At 42.1% G+C, this 16,877-nt stretch overlaps 1 protein-coding gene across 3 annotated transcripts in view; it reads right to left on the reverse strand.

Moving 5' to 3' along the window:
- The window catches only part of DCLK1 (doublecortin like kinase 1), a 335,556-nt gene that overhangs the window by 47,479 nt on the left and 271,200 nt on the right, over positions 1–16,877 (reverse strand). For 2 of the 3 annotated variants that reach the window (XM_047075683.1, XM_047075741.1), the window contains exons 6-9: positions 13,132–13,216; positions 10,331–10,439; positions 3,646–3,703; positions 3,037–3,156 (exon numbers count right to left, since the gene is read on the reverse strand). In XM_047075683.1, the coding sequence (XP_046931639.1) occupies positions 3,037–3,156; positions 3,646–3,703; positions 10,331–10,439; positions 13,132–13,216 (372 nt within the window). Of the gene's footprint in view, positions 1–3,036; positions 3,157–3,645; positions 3,704–10,330; positions 10,440–13,128; positions 13,217–16,877 lie in introns of all 3 variants that reach the window. The other variant, XM_047075677.1, reaches the window with a different exon arrangement.

Genomic DNA, 16,877 nt, shown 5'->3' on the forward strand with positions numbered 1-16,877 from the left:
GTGTGCGTGGCTGAGTACGGCAACCCCACAACGACTCCACGGGTGTCCTAGTTATCCAGGTAGGCTCCGGGCATCCTGTATCCCCCCTTCTTCTGCATCCTCAACAAAGCAGTCAGCCAGTCCTTCCCATAAGTCGTGCCGCATGCACAGCCTCCCGGGCCATCCACTGCATCTTCCGGGTGAAGGTTTTTGTTGCACTGTCCCTGGGGGCTGTCATGTGGCCTCACAACGTGCCCTCTTGCCAGGACGTTCATACAAAACATCCGGCGAAATGACTGTTGCCTTCCCACGTGCAATGGTGGCATTTTCTTCTCCCTTCAGGAAGTCAGCATTCCTTTCCCCCATGGTTCTCCATGCTCAGTTGCCCTGCTTCATGCCAACCTGTTTCATCCCATCTCCTGCCACTAGATATTCTTCCCAGATCATTAAAACATGCCCAGATCACCCTGCATTCCAGACCCGTCCTTAGACCCCCCTTCCTAGAGTGTCCCTTTTTTTTTTTTTTTTTTTTTTTTTAAAGGAAGAGAGAGAATGCATGCCGGCGGGGCAGCGAGAGGCAGAGAGAAAGAATTTTAGGCAGCCTCCACACCCAGCTCAAAGCCCGACTTGGGCTCCATCCCACAACCCTGGGATCATGACCTGAGCTGAAATCAAGAGTCGGATATTTAAGAGACTGAGCCACCTAGGCTCCCCCCCCCCGGAACGTCGCTTCTAGTCTCTTTGCCTTTCTAACTCCTGCTGATCAATGAGGGCCTGGCTGCGGGGTCACCTCCCCGACAAGGCCTGCCTTCCTCGGAACACATACACAGTTCCCATGTGCACACATCTGTAGGCAGAAGTCTAAAGGCCTATTCTTATTAATTATGGAATTTCACTCATAATAACTGTTACTTTACTGTTTTCCAGAACATAAGCCTTGTCTATCCTATAGCTGCAGGCACTCTGGCACACCACCGGACATTTAGGGTTTGAGAGGCATAGCCTTAGCTAGATTTCTCAGGGGGGAAATGTTGTGGAAGCCTTTCAAGTCAAGCCTGGGCTTGGCCTTTACTTCCTGGGATACTTCCAGACCTGGTCTCACAGCAATTCGGGGTCAGCCTAAATTTAAGGGTATGATCTGGTGGTACAATTGAGAAGTCCCGATGCTGGACTATGCAGACACCCTCTGGCCTTGTTAGGCTAGCCTGGTGCCCCAGAGGAGATTCGCAAAAGGCTGTTAAGTGAAGTGAGGACCTCCCAGTGGTACTTAGCTATTGTCGCCTGACTAAGCAAATGCGTGACAATCACACTAGGCTTTCCCACAAAATGTATTCCGAACTCTTAAGCCTTTGCCTCTTTCATTTCTCAGCTTCGAGTTTAAGTTGGCCTTAACTCTGCAAAAATCAGCCAGTAAATGGGGGATAATCAATGTTTAACAGCACACACAAGGGCAAGAAGAATGGTTTAAATTTATTGCTCTAAAAATTAAAGTCATGGGGTGCCTGGGTGGCTCAGTCGGTTGAGCGTCCGACTTTGGCTCAGGTCATGATCTCGTGGTTTGTGAGTTCGAGCCCCGCGTCAGGCTCTGTGCTGACAGCTCAGAGCCTGGAGCCTGCTTCGGATTCTGCGGCTCCCTCTCTCTCTGCCCCTCCCTCACTTGTGCACTGTCTCTCTCTGTTTCTCAAAAATGAATAAATGTAAAAAAATTTTTTTTTCTTTTTAATTAAAGTCACTGTAAAAATATTACCTTTGGTGCTAGATAAAGTATATTTTATAATATTGGTAATTACCAAACTTTATTTGGCAATAAAGCACCAATATGAAAATCTTCTGAATAACTGAAATCAGCCTTTTTTTGTTGAAAGAACAGTTTACCATTTTTTATCTCCCTTAGCTTCAAATGTGACAATAACCTATATCACTATAAACAAATAAGTCCCACCTCTCTGAAGGAATAAATCCTAACATGAGGAAGGAAAAAGGAGGCTTCACCTGTAGAGATAAATAGCCACTAAGAAAAGAAAAGCCAACGGTTCTAAAGTAAAGCAACTCTGAATAATAGAAGTTTAAAGGCTCTTTGAATGAATATTTTTTCTATATAGTAACAGATTAGTTTATCACATGCTGTCTTTGTCTTAAATCTTTACCCAAGGAAATACCACCTTCTACAGTATTGATTCCTGCCACCAGCTGGGGTGTGGGATTCCAAACAGGGTTCCTGGAGCCCAAGGCTCTCACTGATGGATGTGCACAGTTGATGCAGAGGGTGGTGTGACCGGTTTACGACATTTTACAAGTGAAGTAGAAATCGGTCACACCTTCAGTTAGAGCAACAAAATAGAAAAGTGAAAACTATCACTCCATGCAAACTAAACATTAAATTTATAAAAACGTTTAGTTACTGAAAATGTTAAATATGGAAGTAGAGGCAAGAGATGAGTCACCTTTCACGTAGATTCAGCCGTTATTAACATATGGCCATTTCCATATTCTGTGATTAATAAAACACAAATGTAATCTTATGTGACAGGACAAGGTTGTAACATTTACTGAAAGGCAGCAGAATATTCGCATGATTGTTAAGACTGTGCTGTTTCTCTGTTAGGTTGGTGACTAAAAGTTTAAAGCCTTTCTTAAATATAAGAATGGTTGGGACATTTGCATGCCGTTCATGAAAATGTGAACGATTTCCACTAAAATAACAACAATGATCGTAATGGTATCTAACACTTTCTGTGTGCTAGCAAGTGCATAACAGAAGCCATCCCTCTTGTTTTCACCATAACACTCCTGGTAGGTGCTATTATTCTTCTCATTTTACGTATGAGGAAACTGAGGTACAGAGAGGTATACCCAAGGTCAGAAAGCTGTTGTAGGGCAAGGCTGAGACTTGAACTCTTGCAGTAAAATTCTAGTATTAATACTCTTCACCATTATGCCAATGCATAGAAATGAGAGACTAAACACTGATGGAAGGGAATAAAGGAGAGAGAGCTATCTATTATATAGAAAAGCATGGTGCCTTGTGTAAGTTTATTCTTTTTCTAAGATACACACCTTTACTAGTTCCATGACAAGATACAGTTCTGTTGGCACATCCATCTCTTCGATCAGAAGAACAATATTGGGATGCTTCACTCTTCTTAAAATAGACACCTCATTCTGGATCATGTGCTCCTGTTCGAGGGAAAAGTTACCTTAATCAATATACACGTCAAAACATATGAAGAGCTAACTCACATGAGTAAAGCTATACTATTTGAGGATCAAAGGAGATACATTTTGGTAAAATATAATGAATATATCTTAGATCCTGATATTCGGATAGCCTACAATCACCACAAGCTGTTAAAGGTCCTCAGATGATGCTCGTAATTTTAGAACCTATCAGGATAACTCTAACTGCATATAGAAGGATGGAATGAAACTTAAAACACAACGGTAAATAAAGCAAGTAAACAAACAATGATAAGCGACAGAAATAACATACAGCCATTCCAATTAACTTTTATCCCAAGAATATCTATAAAGTTATATTCCAATAAATACATAACATTCTATTCCACCCAAATGAAACCCCTAGGGTGAACTTATATTTGGGAACTAATCTTTGTGTTTCTACCCCCCACAACAATGTATTTTCACAATAATAAACCTTATACATACTTTGCCTCGACATTTGCTTTTCTTGATAATTTTCAGAGCATATTCCCTAGCAGTTGACCTGCAAAGAGAAAATATTTGTAAAAAATAAATTGAATCTCAAATCTATTGAGTCATTTTGGTAAGGATTAATTTCTTACCCCATAGATCTTGCATCAAATAGATGTAAATACTTTATAAAAAGAAAACACCTCTTTTTTTCCTTTTTTCAAAGAAATATGTATATCTTAAGGGGCTGACCAAGTGTGCGGACAACCAGCATGATAGCATAGAAACATCTTGAGCTGTTAATGTTACCATATTGTAATAATGTTCCCACCATTATTGCTATTGCCAAGCGTAACTCTTCCTGCTGGGTTGCCCAGTCCTGCCCTGCCCTCTGAAGTGTGTGGTCAGGACATAAAGCAGACGTGAGTTTCTGCCCTTCTACCCAATCTCTCTTGAAGTTCTGTCTCCACGAAGTGTGGTCGTGACCGTTTTCTGAATGGCTCTCACAGTCTTACTGAAACCTCTCAGTACACAGCTCACACTCTTTAGACTCTGGTTCAGTGTGCAAGTCTACGAGTTCTGTTGGAGAAAGCATGGATGATGTGTTCAAGGTGTACAGAAAGGGATATGCCCATTATCTGAGCTTCTTGTGACTTCTTGGGCCTTCTGTGGTGGTGTCATATCACAGAAATAAGACAGAGGCGACAGTTAGTTCATCTCCCAAAGCCACAAGGCAGCATCAAAATCAGGACTCTTGAGGTCTTGAGGACTCTGCTTCACACACAGCCCAGCCAACACTGCCCTCCCCACCATGATGGGTGTGGGAGGGAGGGTTTAGTCACCCAGCTACCTTTAAATAGCTTCCTAAGTGGTGTTAGCATTTCTAAGATGCTGTAGTGCCAAAAACGACCGACTGCTCTATTGTCCAAGGACACGACGACGACGACGTATACTTAATAAGCATAAGAAACCACTATTTTACAAGCATTGCCATTTCATTTCTGGTGGGAAACTGAGACAGCTTAGCTCCTTCCCTAGAGATAACAGCCAACTTTAGGGATCCAAATGAAATACAGTGGGAGTGGGGCTGATTAAAAACAAAAGTTTAAAATAGGGCTTTAGAACCTTCAGGATAGAGAATCAAATGAGGATTTCCTACTTATGTGCTTAGAGCTAGAGTGACCTGCCGATAAATGAAAGAGGCCACATATTAGCAGGGTGTCTCAGGGGCATGACATGGATGGTGTCGTCTGCTAAAACTGCTTCTCCCAGGATACTTCCAGGTCCCTGCCTGGATAAATAGGAAAGTGAAATTACACATATTCAAGGGGCCTCCTCACATTATGAAGGGATCACCGGGTCCCTTTAAGTAGCCTCTTCTTTAGAGGCTTCCGAAGGGTCTGTTCGCAAATGCGAAAACCCTCAATCAAGAGGAAAACTAAAAGCTGAAGTGCTTCTAGATTCTGCTTTTCACGAATCACTAAAAAAACTATAGTAAAACAAATCTGAGCTTTGAATCCATGAGCAATTTCCCTTCTGGTTTAAAACGTTTCATTCGATGACAGAGAAATCTGAACTATCAGGCTGTCTGCTGTGATAAAAGCCGGTAGTCCCAGGGAGGGCCAGCGAGCTGGAATGGAGGTCACATTTCATTCTGTGCCTCCATAAAGGGGTGGATGACAGGACAGTGTTGGTGAGAAGAGAGGGGGCCTTTTTAGTTTTTTCATTCCCTGTGTTTGCCAGTTGATCCTCTGTTTCCCTGCAACGAGTAAGATTTCAGGATGCAAAGCAAAGGGCTGGTGTAGGACCAGGAAGGCTGAATCTTCTCTACAGCGGGACAAGGAACAGAATCTCCAAGGAGCAAGTGGGTGTATTGGCTCCCAAGACACCAAGCAAATCAAGCTATGTACTGAGCCTAGGGCTGAAAGGAAAATGCGAGCAAGCCTGGGTTGCTGTGGCCCCAGGGCTTAGAAGGAAAAGGGACTTTATGAGTTCAGTACCCAGAACCTTACATAATACGACTCAACACTCAGTTAGATTTACCCACCGAAATTAATACCGCAAGTTTTCTTTCTTGATTCCTTGAGGACAGAACGATAAAGTCATAGTAAAATCCTTAATTATTGGAAGTATATGTTTATAGGAAAGCAGCTGAGTCTGGAAAATTAGCCTGAAAACAGGTGTTAGTACTAAATGTATACCATAAGAATAAAAATTTAACTGCTTGCTTTAAGTTGGTAAATGAAAACACTTGGCAAGAAATAAAACCTTAAATCAAGTATTTGTCTTCCTGCATACCCTAACACAGAGGACCCCTGTGCCCCTGTAATTACGCAGCAAGCGGTTACAGGCATGGTTTTTGGGGGGTGCCTGGGTGGCTCAGTCGGTTGGGCGTCCGACTTCGGCTCAGGTCATGATCTCACGGTTGATGCGTTCGAGCCCTGCATCAGGCTCTGTGCTGACAGCTCGGTGCCTGGAGCCTGCTTCAGATTCTGTGTCTCCCTCTCTCTCAAAAATAAATAGCCATTAAAAATTAAAAGAAAAAACACACGTATGGTTCTTTGGTAGTTACAGAGGTGAGTAAAACTTGGTCCCTGTCCCCAAGGACAGGAGTCTACAGTTTGTTATAGCGAGGACACTAGACACAGGGATTGCTGGTGAAACTATCAGCCATTTGCTTGTTTCTGAAATTACATTCTTGACCTTGCACAGAATCATGGAGCCCTTGAATGTCACAGCAAAGGCAGCAGCAGCAGCAGCTAGACAGATTTTGTTTGCTTCCTCGTATACAGGAACCGAATTTGTAAGGTCTCTTCCTGTTAGGTTTGACCTAAGGTGAGAAACTGAACTACTAAGAGAGAAATTTCCAAATTTTACAAACTTGAACTAAGTCTAATTTTTAATATTCGTGCTAAAAAACAATGGTTTGGAGAAAGCTGTCCTGTTTAGACTTTGTGACTGTCAACCCAAGGCCAGCCTGCTCCCCCCCACTCTCCCCAAGGCAGCAGAATGCTTAGTGATTGGGTGTCTTGGACTAATGTGCTTTTTGTTGTGGCTCTTATGGGGGATTTGCTAGGTTTTCAGGGTACTAAAAAAGATTACGTGGAAAAGGAAAAACAGCTTCCCAGGCATTCCCACCATAGCATTTGATGAATTTCATGGCTGTCCTTTGATCATGGGTCATGTTCTCAAGCAGAGGGACCGGGGTCTCATCTCTCTCTATAGACCCAGATGTGTCCACTGTAGGCCTGAGTTAGCAGGGCCTCCAAGCATGTTGGGTGAGGTGCAGAGATTCCAGAGCGTGGTGGCATTTAGGACCCCCCAACAAAGAGGGGTTCGTAAACAGCACCCTTTGTTTACCTCATAATCATAATAAAGCCCATCTCAGCCTCCTCCTAATGGGGTAATTGTGGAGAGCCCAGTCTCACATCTCTGGAGTAGAGTTTTATTTTGAATTTGAGCGCGAGCCCCAATGGCTATTGGGTGCCAAGCATCCTTGGGAAGAAAGGAAGGAAGCACACTGCCAGCTAGCTGAAAAATAGCTAAGCTTCTCCATTCTGACTCATCCTCCAAATTGCACTTCAGAAGGAAATACCTTCCAACTACAGTTACAAGGTTTTGGAGGTTCTTGAGAATTCTGAAGACTTTCTAGGTAGATGCAACCCATTATTTGTGACACTGAAGCCTCAGAATGTTCAGATGGGTTCGAGCCCACCTACACTCACTGCTGAAGCCAATGGTTTCATTGTATACTTCCTCAGGTTTATAGGGGAAGTAGGGAGAGAGGGAATCATGGGCAGCTCGAATCTTAATACAATTCTGATGCCTATATTGCTGAAAATGCAAGCAGTGCAGGTAGACAGGAGGGCCAAAACCTATCTGAGACACTGTCACTGGTCATAACTGCACCACATGTACCCTCGGCTTGTATGGTGATTAGTGCATGAAGAGCCAGGAAAGCCAAAGATGAAGGCCACCTCATTGAGAGACCACTACTCATGCTCTGACTTCTCTATAGTGCTTTTCAGCTTTCTGAGTTTTCTTTGGGGCCTCAAGTGCTCTATGAAACAGCTTCAGAATAGAACACGTCTCAGTTCACCAACTTCCTTTAGCACGTCCTAGGGGCTCCCGAGGCCACTGGAGAAACTGTTGCTGGGGAGGAGAAAGAAATCTAGGCGGGCCTGGCAGTTACTACCAAAGGATATGCTGGCTCGCGACCATGGAACAAAAAGCCTACAGAACACTGTTATTGTATCCATTGTTATAGGAAAACCTTCCCTGTGACAGCATATTATTAACAGAGGAGGGACATATTTGCTCTTGTTAGTACTCATGCATCCTTCAAAATATGGCAGAATGTACCCGCAAGCAATGTGTGCCATTCACAACGTTCTTAGCTTGCTTTTATTTTCTCGGACCTCTGGAAAATATTAAAAGAATGTTTCGTGATGCCTCCAGGGAGAGAGGGCACATGCCATATGTCCTCATTCAGCAGGAGCAGAATATTAACACTTTTTGGAGCGATCTGGTGTTTAGACTCTGAAGGTTCGTACGAAGAGACCCAAGATGTGAACTCATGCAAAATGAACACAAGCCAAACTAGAGAGAAAGAAATTAATTCTGGATGGAACCCTGATAAATTCCTACTGTGGGAAGACCAGTAATGTTGGACTAAGACGCCATCATGCTCCCTGTGCTAGCTAGAAGACACAGCACATGGCTGCCACACCAGACTCAACAGATGATGAACTCTGGCAGATACCCCACATACGAAGGGCAATCTGCTAAAAATGGGAATTTCTGCTACGGTGGAAAAAACGTTAAAAAATAGTTGAATTGACTATCAGTAAAGGTATAAATGAAATATAAACGTATTTAAACACACCCACACTTCCATCCATTGCCTTAAGAATGGCTTCCTTGATTTAATTTTGGACTTCTTTCTACAGGAACAGATAGGGCATGGGTGACTTTAGGTCAGATAAGCTGCATTCTCATGATGGACTCTTGGAGACAGCAGAGCGGTCAAAGTGTGGGTTCTGGAGCTGGGCTCGGACCCATGCCTTACTAAGTACTTCCTCGTTGAGCGATTTTGGGCATTTCACTTCTCTAGGTGTTCTTTGTATGCTATAAATGGAGACAATACCGATATTATGGATTATCATGGCAATTACATGAAATATGATAAGGGCTTTGTACATAGTGTGTGCTCAGCAAACAGTGGTTGTTCCTGTTTGTGAAGGTGTGAAGCCTAGGAAAGCAATGGAGAATTTTCTATATTTGGTGGTGATGCAATAAATGGTCACACTGCGTGGTGGCAGTAGGGTGATGAGGGGAAGACAGGGGAAAAGTTGGCCTAGCAGTAACTACCAAGGGGTTTTCCATACTGCCGATTCCTCACGCCCCTCTTACAAACAGTGGCTGCTACAGAAGTTTGCTAGCACTGGGAATACCCTAGCCCACCTGGTATGCTGGGGTGGAGCAAAGTTTGAGATTTGGTGCACAAGGGTATCTTGACGAGGGCTCTGTCACCTTAGTCAGGGAAGCGTCTCCCTAACAGCCGCAAAGGAAGCAAAGTTTCCTTTGCAAAAGCTGGGGAGCAAATCGGTGGACGCTGGCCAAACTAAGGACCCCTGTGGTGTCCGAGGCCCTGTGCAGACCTCCAGCTCTAAAGTAGCATGAAACTGTGCTTCTAAATCAGAGCCCCTGGAGAAGAACAAGCTGGGGATCTTGCCAGGCTAACGCTCCTAGTCCGAGGCATCCTCCCTGAGTGGTAGGGCAGAGGGAAGGAGCGTTATCTCACACAGCGCTGACCCGCAGAGGCCCAGCCTCACTCAGGGCAGAGAAAAGTGGCAAAGGAAGCGCACACACCCCGGGCCGGTCCCCAGGAAGCCAGTGGGGTACACCCACCCCCCTCAAGGAACGAGGCAGGTTCCCCCTGACTTTTCAAAACTCTGCTCACCAGCTCTGAGAAGATGCTTCTGGCTCACCAGGCCCCTGTAAAGCAAGAATCTGCTCAAGAAAGGAATTCCAATTCGAACACCCGGCTTAGAGTTTGAGGCTACTTTAATCTGGGTTGTGACTTTATTAGTTGTCACTTCATCTAGGAGCCACCAGCCACTGTCCTTGATTAGGTACCAAAGTCTCAGGCATAAACCTTTTACTCCAAACCCCTCACCTTTGGCCCACAAGAGTACCGATGTCTTTCATTTTAAGATATTTTAATGCACTAAACACTATTTTTGTTGGCATCAGTACAGATGCGTTTTAAAGCAAGGTTATTATATTTAATTTGATGATATATCATGTTAGAATTCACTGTATACAAAAACGTTCTGACCTCTACAAAATGGCTCCAGAAAGTGCAGAAAAAACTGCTCAATATGTTTTTTTTTTTTTTTTTTTTTTTTTTTTTACCAAAATAAAAGGACTCACCTGAAAGATCTGGCAAAGTTTTGCTGAGTACATTAAAAAGGAAAAATCAAAGTCCTTAATTTATAGATTGTCCCAGAAATCACTACATTTTTCAAATCTGTTGTTAGATGGACTTTTCTTTCTTTAAATTTTTTTTTTGTTACATCTGGAGTTGAGACATTAACCTGTTCCATATGTGCCACAGACTGCAAATAAAGACACAATCTTGGAAAACATAATGCCAAATGTCTCCTTTAAAGTTCGATGCAAATGAGATCCTTCTCACCTTTCTACACATTCCTTGACAACAGCAAAATTTCCATCCCCTATTGTTCTTCCGACTTTATATCGTTCTGTTATTGTGGCTGGAATCTGGAAGCCTTCCTCCAACACTTCTGAAAGAATCATTAGTACATTTTTATCGGTAGAAAAGGGAACACAGATGTTGCACCAGAGAGACATTTAGAAGTATCATCGGATAGACTGGAACTGATTCAGAATCAATATGTCACTTTCCGTACAGTGAGGCAAGCCCTGCTGCTGACACTCCATACTCAACAGTGTTTTACTAAGACGAATGATAAACTAAAAGGAAACGTAGAACGTATGGGGTCCATTCCCACCGATGGAAGAGGGACAGTGGGGATTCTGAGGAGGAAGTTTGGCTCTGTGGGTTTCATGCCAATGTGATCAATAGTGTTTACGGAACACCCCCTGTCTACAGAGAAATGACATTCCCAGGGATGGCTCAGTAGGAAAATGGAGTTTATAGGGGGCGCCGGGCTGCTTGACAGGGTAGAAGCATGAAGCATGCCTGCTGTTTGGACACTTAGCTTTACTACATCCTGAAGTGGAGATCTCCGTAAAATTCCTTATGAACTAAGCCCGGAGTGTCAGCCCTCCCCAGTATCAATGACCAGATTTTAGACAAATGTTCTCACCAGCAACCTGCATAGCAGATGTTGAGTTAAAATTGCAATATTTATTATGTCTGTGAACAGAACAGTTTTGTAGTTTCAATTATGTTAGTGCCACTAACACAACACATTTTCCCCCTTAAAATGCATTTTGAAACATTTTACAAATGCCTAATAATGCTTTAAATATCTGGGGCCATAAAACTAAATAAGCCACACTTAGGTCACATAAATATATTGGATAACCTTTACCATCTTAGGAGTGTAAAAAGCCTTTTATTGCTGGGCTCTAAAATTTACATGCTTTAAAGGTATAAATCCTAGCTCTCCCTCAGGCAAACCGAATACAAAATGTGATGGAAGGCCTAGTGTGTTTTCTAAATGTGCTCCTATTCTGACCTTTAATCATAAACTGAGACTAAACATTTCTTCTCGCAATAAAATTAAAACCTCAGGCGGTGCCTCGACTTTCTGGGTGATTTTTGTATTCTCCGTTAGTCCTCATCATTGGGGAACAACAAATGGAAACTCACAATTATCACACATGTGTGTTAGGACCCTTATTCTGGTTCTGTGATCATGCTCCATCTGTACCACTCTGGATTCTAGGGTGGATGGAATTTCTGGAAAGGGTTGTACAAAGTAGGACATTTGCTGCTGCTATTTTTACCCCTAGCATTTATTTGTGCAGCCTCTTTACCTCTTTATAGGTGACATTTTAGTCTTTGCCCACCGGAAGCTATCACAGTGGTCTCCAGAATAAAGTGAGAGCTGAAGCCAATTAACACCCCTTCCCTAATCCCCACCATCTCACACCCAAAGAAGCCAATAATTTTGCCTCTGTTTGAAAGACTTAGCCTGGGGATTTTTGTCTACTCCATGGGAATTAGAGGAGATGGCTGGAGAAGTTTCAAATCCACTGCAAAGCACCCGAATTTATAAAACATCTCTCAGATGACACGGTCTTAAGGCTCTTTACTACATGGATAATAAAAATAGCCATGCTTGGCTGTCAGAAGCAAGTCTGACTCCAGATGGGAAACGGAAGGAGGCACTTCATCCGTCCTTCCAGTGGATGCATCACTGAGGCACCCATCTGGAGCACACGGCTTGGGATTTTTTTTTCCTATTGATAAAAATGTATCTTTTAGGCTTTTGGCTAAGAAGTCTTTGCTGAAGTCTTAGCCAAGGACCAGTTCATTTCATTAGGTAGATACAACACAGTAAAACAAAAGGCACTTCGAGATGATTGAATTTCATAGTTCTGGAAATGCAAAAAAAAAAAAAAAAAAAAAAAATCTGATACCGCATGATAGGAAAGAATTCATGTGCAAATCACTTATCTCATTTGACATAATCAAAGTGCTTCCCCCCAAAGGTACTTTCTCTGGAAAACTAAATAATATCATTTCAAACAAATGAGGGATGCCGATTCTTTAACAGTGACTTGATCATATCAGTTTTCTACTTTTCTAAATACTTTCTCATAATTGATTTGAGCCTGATAATGACCCCCAGCGAGGAAAGAGGCATATAGTACAGTCTTACACAATTTTATAGAAGGGGAACCAAGGTGAAAAAAAAGCTGAAGAGGCTTATCCAAAACAATTCAACGAGTCAGTGAAAAAGTCAATTCTGGAATCCAGGTCATTTGACCACATCAAAGAGAAATTCTAAAATGTACTAGCTTAAGGTACAAAGAATATTTTTTGCAATTGCTATCAAGTAATTCTTTTTGTAAGGCCATGTTTTCACACATTGAGTTCACTTAAGTACATCTGTGGGGCCAAACCAGTCAATCAAGAGAATAAGTATACTTTAATATACTGCAAGTGATCAGAATTGGGGAAAACAAAGGCAGCCATTACTTCCTTTTATTTTCAAAGTAGGCAATAGCTGGCCTTCTTAGAATACTTATACCCTCAGAGGATGTGAAATATCTCCAAATCGGGCTAATTCCCTTTTCCTGTTCCCATAGAGTAGATATGATCCCTGGGAGAAACTATATGCAATCCTATCCCCTTCCTCTGGCCCCCAGGAGCTGTGTTAAGCTTCTATTTCATAATGCTCCCAAAGTTACGGTTTTCTGAAGTAAATTTAGCCAACCCATCCTCTGCCCCCTGTACAAGGGAAGCCTTCTCCTCAGATACCAAGTTCCCAAGCTCACCACCTTCTCCAGGTCCATCATTCTCGTCCATTGAGCTGCAGACTTTGGTGGATGCAAGGGAAGTAGAGGAACCTCCATGTTGAGAGCTCTGCAAAAGGGAACAGACACAGAGAATGAAAACACTGGGTCAGGGTGCCAGTCTCCAGATGCTATGCCCAGCCCAGAATCTCGGGAAGTAACTGCACCCGTCACCAGGGAGGATTTGCTCTGAACACTCGAAAAGGGAGGTTTTTATTCAATTGGATTGCTTCTCTTTCCCACCCTATTAACCAGTAATGGATGGTTTAACTGTGTCAGGATAATCACTCTAAATTTGGATGTTCCTTGACTTTCTATTCCTTTTTCTCAAAATGAGCATCCCACAGCTTACTGTTTAGGTTTGTCAGATTTTAAGCATCTCACCTCACTTTTCCACAGTCTATCTGCAAACAGGCCTCAAATATGGTGCCACTCTGATCTCATCCAATGAGTTTTCTATTCTCACCATAGGAAAAAAAAATCCTCTTCAGTTTATTTTATGGAATTTTCCAAAAAAAAATATTGAGGCTTACCACATCGTTGGAGAAAGGTTATAGAGTGGGTTTGTTAATTCCACTTTGCAATAAAGACACAAGTACTAAGCCGGTTATCGATATGTTAACTGTTACAAAATAAGTCTGAGGCAAAGACAGGAATAAAAGCCTAAGCCTGGTGATTCCCTTGTATTTTTGGTGTATTTTGACCCAAGACCAATGAGAGCAGACAGGGTAACAGCTCTATTACAAAGCTCAGAGGGTGAAACAATACCAAATATTTAGTACTATGATTAGCTACAGGGCAGTACTTTAACAATGAACCTTCCCATCTCTGCATCTATTCCTTGAGAAAACAATCTGCACATTTCAATGCTATTTCTAAACAGTGAACACAGCTTGTCCTAAAAGATCTTCCTTCTGTTTCCCTGGGTTTATCCACTTGGTTGGCCTGATGGGAGCAGGAGGCGGTGAGGGGGCGGCATTGGCTCATGGTGCCGGCTGTCTGTGGAGCAGAGAGAAGGGAAAGAGCATCTGTAGTGGAATTAATAATGAAGAGGTGGCGAGAAGCAAAGTTGACCTATTTTTCTTCCGCTTACCTGTTTCCCTTCAACCTCCTCCCCATTGCATCCAGCCTTAACAGGACACAAAGTGGGAGGGAGGAGAAAGTTTTATGTAATTCCTTTACCCCCAACAGTACCTTCATGTAAAAGCAAAGGTTATAGTTTTCACCAAAAAGACTAATATCATTCGGGAAATGTTACTTAAATCACTGCAGGGCCATTTGAGTCCACTGCCTGTTCTCCCAGGTTTGGCTAAGATAAATATGCTCCATTGGACAAGTTCATCAAAGCTGACAGCTGACATTGGGGTAAAAGTTAAATTCGCGGAAAGGATACATCTGCTTCTGTACAGGGCATCCTAGAAGTTGTGTGGTTACTCCAGAATACCCCCGAAGGCCACATAGTTTGTGTGGTGTGCCCTTTATTTTCCTATATCATGAGAATTCCCCCATCAATCAATCAGTCTGGTGACTTGAGTGGGGTCTTTTCCATCTCATCTAGCCTCCCTTTGTGACCAGCAGAACACATTTATCCTATATCAGGCTAGAAAGAGGGATTCAAATCATGACACTGAAACAGTTTTCTCTTGAGATGATACTATGTAGTCATAATCAACTCTGTCGAAGGTACTGTAAATGTATGAGCTTCTAAGTCACGCTCTGCTGACTTTTACTGAAGTCTGTGTGTGAAAACCTTGTATTTGTAATATTGGAATACAAGGCTTAAACAAGGCAGATTTACGATGTCGATGTCTGGAGAAAATAAACATTAACATTACCACATTTGAGAGGAAGGTGTGTGTTTTCCACAAAGTGAGGTCTTTTATCCCTTGTGTCATTGCTTTTGCTGTAGACATAATGTTGTTCCAAGCAGAAAAGCAGTAAGTAAATGTCTAAAATGTAGACCTTCTCTTCTGGGCTTTCTGATCCTTGAATTTCTTCCAGCAGCATCACAAGTGGTGTTTAATAATGTAGACACATTGCGGTTTGGGGTGGCAGGTGCTGTCTTGTCATATGGTGTTTTAAATTTTAGAATACAAAGACACATTCTTTCATCAAGCACTCGAATTAATAGACTAGTAGCATGTTTCCTAGCAAAGATGTCCACAGTTATGCACTCAATTCCAAAAGCTTGTTCTTTTAATAATATCAGATACTCAAAACAGAACCCTGACCCAGGGGCACCTGGCTGGCTCAGTCGGTTAAGCGTCCGACTTCGGCTCAGATCTCGGGGTCCATGAGTTCCAGCCCCATGTCAGGATCTGTGCTGGCAGCTTAGAGCCTGGAACCTGCTTCGGATTCTGTTTCCCTCTTTCTCTGCCCCTCCCCTCCTCACACTCTGTCTCAAAAATAATAAATCAACATTAAAAAAACAAAAAAGAACTCTGACCCAAAGTATATGAAAACATCTTTTAAACTGTAATGTGCTATAAACTTGCTGGATATTATTCACTTAAATGCCTTATCAACTAACTAATTGCATTTTTAACAGTTCAGCCAAACGTCTGATGCCCTGAATGCTTGCCACAACGCCAGCTGTGTTTTCTCTGCCTTATGGACAAAAACCCCTCAAGGATTTTAGGCTCTGGTTTGGAAAAAAAAAAAAAAAAAGGTAGAATTAACACAAGTTTGCTTACTTTTAGAATTGCTTATCTTCAACTTCAGGTTTGAAAATGTACCCAAGGTAATTTCAAATTTCATGCTGAGGGTAACAGCATTTTTTAAGAGAAAAATTTACTTAATTACAAGTAGAACTCCAAGAGGAATGTTCTCATTTTATTTTATGCTCAGAGTAAAAGATTCAGAGTATTCGATTTTTAATGGGGTTATCACTTCTTTTTCCCAAAGAAGTAAGATAGTTAACATTATACCCTTTTCTAAGACAATGATTATTCATAGATTAAAAGAATTTCAGGGATTGGAGTAAGCCTTAAATATTATCTATTCCACCCTACTTCTATTCAAAGACCAAATTCCCACTATAAAAATCCCAGCCATGTGGTAAAATGGCCTCTGTCCAAACACCTCCGCCAGTGAACACATTATTTCTTGAGGTAGCCCCTTAATTGTTCATATGAGGCCAAGAAAGTTCTTCCGTATGTTGAAATGATGTCCTTCTACATTTTCCTTTATTGGTCTTAGCTCTCACCTCTGGAGCTACCCATTACAGGTCTAATCCATTTTTCATATGACAGTGCTTCCGGAAGTTGGAAATAGTTACTGCACCCCTTCAATTTGGATATTCCCAGAGTTGGTTTTTTTTTTTTTTTATTGTTCATCATGTGACAGAGCTCCATAACCTCTTTACCTTCCTATGGATACACTCCAGTTCTCAATAACTCTTGTTAATGCTAGTGTTAAAACAAATGTAATATTCTAGGTGTACCTGACCAGCCCAGAGCAGAGGATAGAGCTTTCTTCCTTGTGAACAGAATATTAATGCACGGTAAGATCACATCAGCTTATTGATAGCACCATAGCTTTTTAGCCTGACACTGAGCTCACAGATATGTCAGATCTCCCTAGTCTGTATTTGAGAGGTTGGTGTTTTGGATCAAGTGTAAGACTTCCTATTTATTCATGTTAAATGTTATATTTATTACATAGATATGCTTGCAGACTGTTATTTTTTGGATTCTGGCTTTGTCACCTAATGTTTTTTGTCCTCTCTCCTA

The sequence above is a fragment of the Lynx rufus genome, unplaced genomic scaffold (assembly GCF_022079265.1).
Source record: "Lynx rufus isolate CCGP_SWC_20201006 ecotype Redwood Valley unplaced genomic scaffold, mLynRuf1.p SCAF_1, whole genome shotgun sequence".
NCBI classification, from domain to species: Eukaryota; Metazoa; Chordata; class Mammalia; order Carnivora; family Felidae; genus Lynx; species Lynx rufus.